Source organism: Penaeus monodon, chromosome 3 (genome assembly GCF_015228065.2).
Source record: "Penaeus monodon isolate SGIC_2016 chromosome 3, NSTDA_Pmon_1, whole genome shotgun sequence".
Lineage (NCBI taxonomy): Eukaryota > Metazoa > Arthropoda > Malacostraca > Decapoda > Penaeidae > Penaeus > Penaeus monodon.
In genome coordinates this window covers 50,562,921-50,567,920 of record NC_051388.1, presented here as the reverse complement: position 1 = coordinate 50,567,920, position 5,000 = coordinate 50,562,921, and the positions used below count along the sequence as shown (strand labels likewise).

At 41.3% G+C, this 5,000-nt stretch overlaps 2 protein-coding genes across 2 annotated transcripts in view; one reads left to right on the top strand and one right to left on the bottom strand.

The window, feature by feature from the left end:
- LOC119596568 (probable peptidyl-tRNA hydrolase 2) overlaps positions 1–5,000 on the bottom strand; it is a 58,225-nt gene that overhangs the window by 48,232 nt on the left and 4,993 nt on the right.
- The window catches only part of LOC119596560, a gene marked incomplete at its 5' end in the record, with an annotated part of 10,988 nt that overhangs the window by 4,911 nt on the left and 1,077 nt on the right, over positions 1–5,000 (top strand). The window contains 2 exon segments of the mRNA XM_037945863.1: positions 495–591; positions 2,731–5,000. The exon segment at positions 2,731–5,000 is cut by the window's right edge and continues 1,077 nt beyond it. Coding sequence (XP_037801791.1) covers positions 495–591; positions 2,731–2,912 — 279 coding nt within the window.

Below are 5,000 nucleotides of genomic sequence, written 5' to 3'. Positions count from 1 at the left end.
TGGAAAAGGAACTCACTCATGGTGGATACGATAAGATGCAAAACATTATGCAACTCCCATATTATATAATGAATAATGTATGTAAAAAAAATAATTGATTGAATCTGGGAAATAGATTTAAACTTTCCACAGCCTTGCGAAGCGAACAGTGGTGTGTCTAAACACTATAAGCTGCAGAATAGTCAAGTACTTTTTTCCATCTTATTTGAAGCTTCTACAGTTTTTTGGTCGTAATTAAAAATGACCAACATATTGAGCACTTTAATGGTTTTCTATTGAGTTTTTATGTGAAAAAACTCCTTTTTTCAAGACACAAACTTTGATGATGCCGTGTTTTTCTAGTGACTGTGATACAACTTGAAAGAATGTATCAAAGTTTTAGGGGTTTCAGGATGGTACAAAAGAGGCTTTATTTATATATCTTCTCCAACTCTAAACACACACACACTTAAAAGTTCTAGACATGTATGTAAGCCAGAGCCCTCTTTTCCCAGCGTGAGGACAGCAACCTAGTCGTTGTTGTGCTGGCAGCCCTGAATGGAATCGAGGTGGATAAAGAGGAGGGAGCAGCACCGAAGCAGCTGCAGAAAGGTTAGACACCACTTGTATTTTCTTATTATTTCCTTTTGTATCTATATTCCAAGAAATATCACCCTATCCATATGTTTAAGTCATTTACATTAGTTATTCTATGTATCTATTACATTCCTCCCATTAGAGGTAGAAAATAATGATAACGTGATATTGAGATTATGCCGTCACTTGGAAGCAAGGTTGCCAATCAGTATGGCAGCCCTTTCATAGCCTCTGGGTCTTTAATGAATTGCCGGCTGTCATAACTCGCCTTGCAATTTTCATAAAGCTAAGACTTAGGCACATGCCTGCCTCTGGGCTCCACTTAAGCCTAAGCCCAGTGCTATGTTTATTTCCATGAGTTTTCCTAGAGGTCATCTGGAAGCCTGCTCTCCAGCCTTGTCATTTTATTTTGGTAGGGCATATATGTCCCTCTGTCACCCACAGAGGGACATATAGCTCCTCGTTTTCTGCCACTTCCAGTTGTTATAATATGAGGAATAATCAAGAGTTTTTCTTCTTGGTTAGTAAGGAATATAATATTAATCATTGTGATATAAACTGATCTATAAATTCTATGCAGTGCCTGCATTCTCTTTATGATCTTCATGGCATCGCCACACCATGAACACTGCCTTTCCCATGCGCTGTGTACCAAACCAGGTCTCTGAATTGTCATCCTGCAGCAACTGTAGTGCCTGGCTTGCCATGGTGCAGGTCTTCAACAAATGTGGCAACGACTGTTAGAACTGGCATATCGTGCAGGGCCAGCTTGGGTGGACGACACATTTTGTGCAGTCTCACAGTTAGATGCATCTGCATCTGGAGCTCTTTTGGGCGTCTGCAGCATACTCTCCTCTGGTATTGAAGCTTCCTTTATATCTGTGGTGAATTTAGATCGTGCCTTGGGGTCTTCTTTGGGGTCCTTACCATCATCTTGAACCTTACTGTTCCTCAGCTAGTTCCCACTCCACAGCTTTCCCAGATCTATATGGTAACCCACTACACCCCATCCAATATGCTTCGTTTTATTCACTGTAATCATGCAAGGCATGTGAAATGTATGAGGTAACATAGCTCAGTGGTAGAGAGCTGACTTTGCAATTACAAGGTTCTGGGTTCATGTCCGGTCGTCTCTTTTAGTCGACTCAGTTATGAGAATGGCTATGCTGGTGTCAAAGATGGGGTTGAAAGGAACTGGCTATCCTACCACCTCATCCTGTGGCCTAGTGTTCCTTTACGAGCATGTTCCCCCTACATCCACTTGCATATGGGACCAGCGCCTCTGTTCTTCCTACAGGCAGTGAGGAGGAGCTTCATCTGTACATAGTTTCTCCACAAGGAGCTAGACTTCCTTCTGTCTCATAAGTTTGTGGAGCATTTGTACCTGAACGATGCCTTCCATCAATTTCTTTTTCTGGTTGTCTTAGCATTGGGGTCCAGGGACTCATAGTTGGCCACTCCCTTTTACCTCGTTAGTCTGAGTGATGCCTTGCTTGAGTGAGAGGCCACACTCTGTGTCATGTACCTTCCGGCATAGCTCATGAGTAGTCACCACCGTGATAAATGCCAAGTGGTCACATTCAGGATGTGCCTGTTCCATGTTGTAGGGATAGGAGACTATCGTCTGTGACCGCCTTGGCAATTGCAATATGCTAAGTGATAGGGAAGTCTGATCAGAACTCGGTCCCTCAGGCTCACCACCGTTGCTCACTTTCCTTATTTTTTAAAACAAGTTTAAGAGGCAGGACAGTAGGCATCCTGCATGCCATTTGCTATGCAATACCTGGCCCAATTCCCCATTCCCCGTGAAGGGCTATGGTAGAGTCAGTTGGATGAGGGCCGTTTTCTACCCTTAGAAAGCAAAAGTATTCACCTTCGCTTCGCGTAATTGTAGTCAGGCCTCCAGTGTTTTGCTACCCCTTTGTCGCGGTCTTTTATTATTATTATCAGCAGCAGCAGCATTCACTATTTGAGACAGTAGCTATAATTATGTATAATATATATATATATATATATATATATATATATATATATATATATATATATATATATATATATATATATATATAATCCGGATCACTACAGGGCGCTAGTATATGCTAATATAATGCATCCCAGTCTTACAGTATTCAACGGTTTTATCTGTTCTTCCAGGAGACGTGGTGTCCTTATCGGGAAAAGTGTGTGTCGTGATGGAGGCCAGGCCAGGGGCAACCTTGGCCTGTGCCTGTTTAGGAAAGGTAACATCGGGACTAGACGCGGTGATCAAGAGCAACGGCAATCTTGCCAAAGGAAAAATTTGTGTCAAAGACTGTGGGCTTGCGTGGAAGATTTAACGTTCGCTAGTGGACCAAATGCAAGAGAGAAACGGCTGATGTAGAGCTGATTACTTTACCGTTCACATTTCGTCTCCGTCCTGTCAACCACGCTGTGTATTCACACCATTCATCACGTCAGGTCACGTCAGCGTTCCGCGACCAGCTTTGCCCAGCTCGAATTCATCCTTCAAGCAATCCTGGCGCTCCATACGCTTGGGTTGATGAAGAGAATTGGGCTGCTGCTAGAGGAATACGTCAATTCAAAAATAAAAGTTGAAGTTGAATACTTTTTTTTTTTACATTTGTTCAACTGTTTCGAGTGTCAAGATTTAAATTTAACCATTTGCTAAAGAAGAGATCGACATATCTTGCCAAGAACACTACTTTTCGGGAAGGAATTACATCAAAACTGGCTGTATGCTGAAGGAACGTGACGTGACATAAAGTTACATAACGGTGTAGTGTGAATATGGCCATTTGTTTACTTAAAAGGTTTGACGTGACGTGACGTGATGTGATATGACAGTATAGTGAGAGTTAGCCTAACAAGTTTTGAAGGAATAATGTTTTGACGTGAAAATTCCCTGACCATATTATGTTGTTATTTTGTTACGGATGTCAATTTGTTACCTTCAGAGATTTACCTAACGACTGTATGTATTGGTTACTTCTTTAGCAATTATCTAATCACATGAAGAGGAGTCGTATATATTTCGTATTTCACTAGACTCAAGATGATAGTACAACATAAGGCACATATTTGGCGGCAGGTTATTTCGAGATTTCATAAAAAAAAAATCTTGAGACCATGTTCGTTCCAGTTCTTGACGAAATCTCTACGTCAGATATCTTGGTCTGGTTTCGGAACCATAGCAAGCATTTTCAAACCGAGGAAGCTTCCAAGCTCATTATTAATTATTAATAAGCCACATTGATAAAGAAACCGCCAGCATGGCCGATAGATATGCGTGATTTCGATAAATATCCCCCATTAAATTATTTTGTTGCCAAGAGATAATTATGTAAATTACCAAACTGTTGATATCTGTGCCGACCAGAGGCATGAATTGGAGTATATTAATAGCTTCATTATTCTCCAAAAGATGAATACTAGCTACTTAGAATTGTATTATGGCCATCTTGGGGATATTCGAAGAACTTTTTTATTTGCCTTTATATTCATTCTAAACTCGTAGTTTGAAAGACAGATCTTTGCTCTTGATAACAATAATTTAAAACTGCTGCCCTAAAATGGGTGGGCGATTTTTTAATCTAGTTATTCATAATCTTTTATGCTACATAGTATGTTCGTGATAAAAAAAAAGTGTTTCCTATGAGGCCGCGGTCCCCGAGTGGTTACAGCATCGGACTCAAGAATGTCACGACGGCAGTCTGAGTTCGAGGATTCGAGTCACCAGCCGGCGCGTTGTTCCCTTGAGCAAGACTCTTCACCTCGATTGCTGGTCCCAAGCCCGGGTAAATAGAGAGAATGATTACTTAAAAGGTAACACCGGCACTCTCCGTGGGAAGAAACTGGGGACCCTACCACGTACTCACTCTAAGATCATCACATGAAAAAGTACAATTAAGTATCATGCTGTGACAGCCATGTCAGAATCTGACAGGGCACCATACTATGTTTCCTATCTCTTCGTCAGTTAATATAAAAACAAGGTGAAGAAATATTACCTAAATTCACTAATTACCAAGAGCGCCCAGTCCGTTTTCAGCCGAGATTACTTCTGTCACCCACTACGAGCGGGATCCAGCCCTCACGCATTGCAGTAATTTCTTTACGTGGATTGGGACCGTTTTTGACGAAAACGGCAAGACGAAACAAACCATAGCTTGCTTACGTTTCTCGTCAAAAATGTGCCTATTACCGTAATTAACGGTGTGCTGCAGTGTTGTTCTTAATACACTAAATATTGCACTGTAAACAGTTTTATGTAACTGCACCATGCTGATAAGTCAGCCCTGCGTTACTTTGCGCACAGTTTCAACGGAACGGCCTGAAGCGCGATAATGATTTTTTTTTGTGGTGGGCCCAGCAGACAACGCTGCATTGCTTACAAATACCCCTAATGTAGAATGTCAAGGAATATT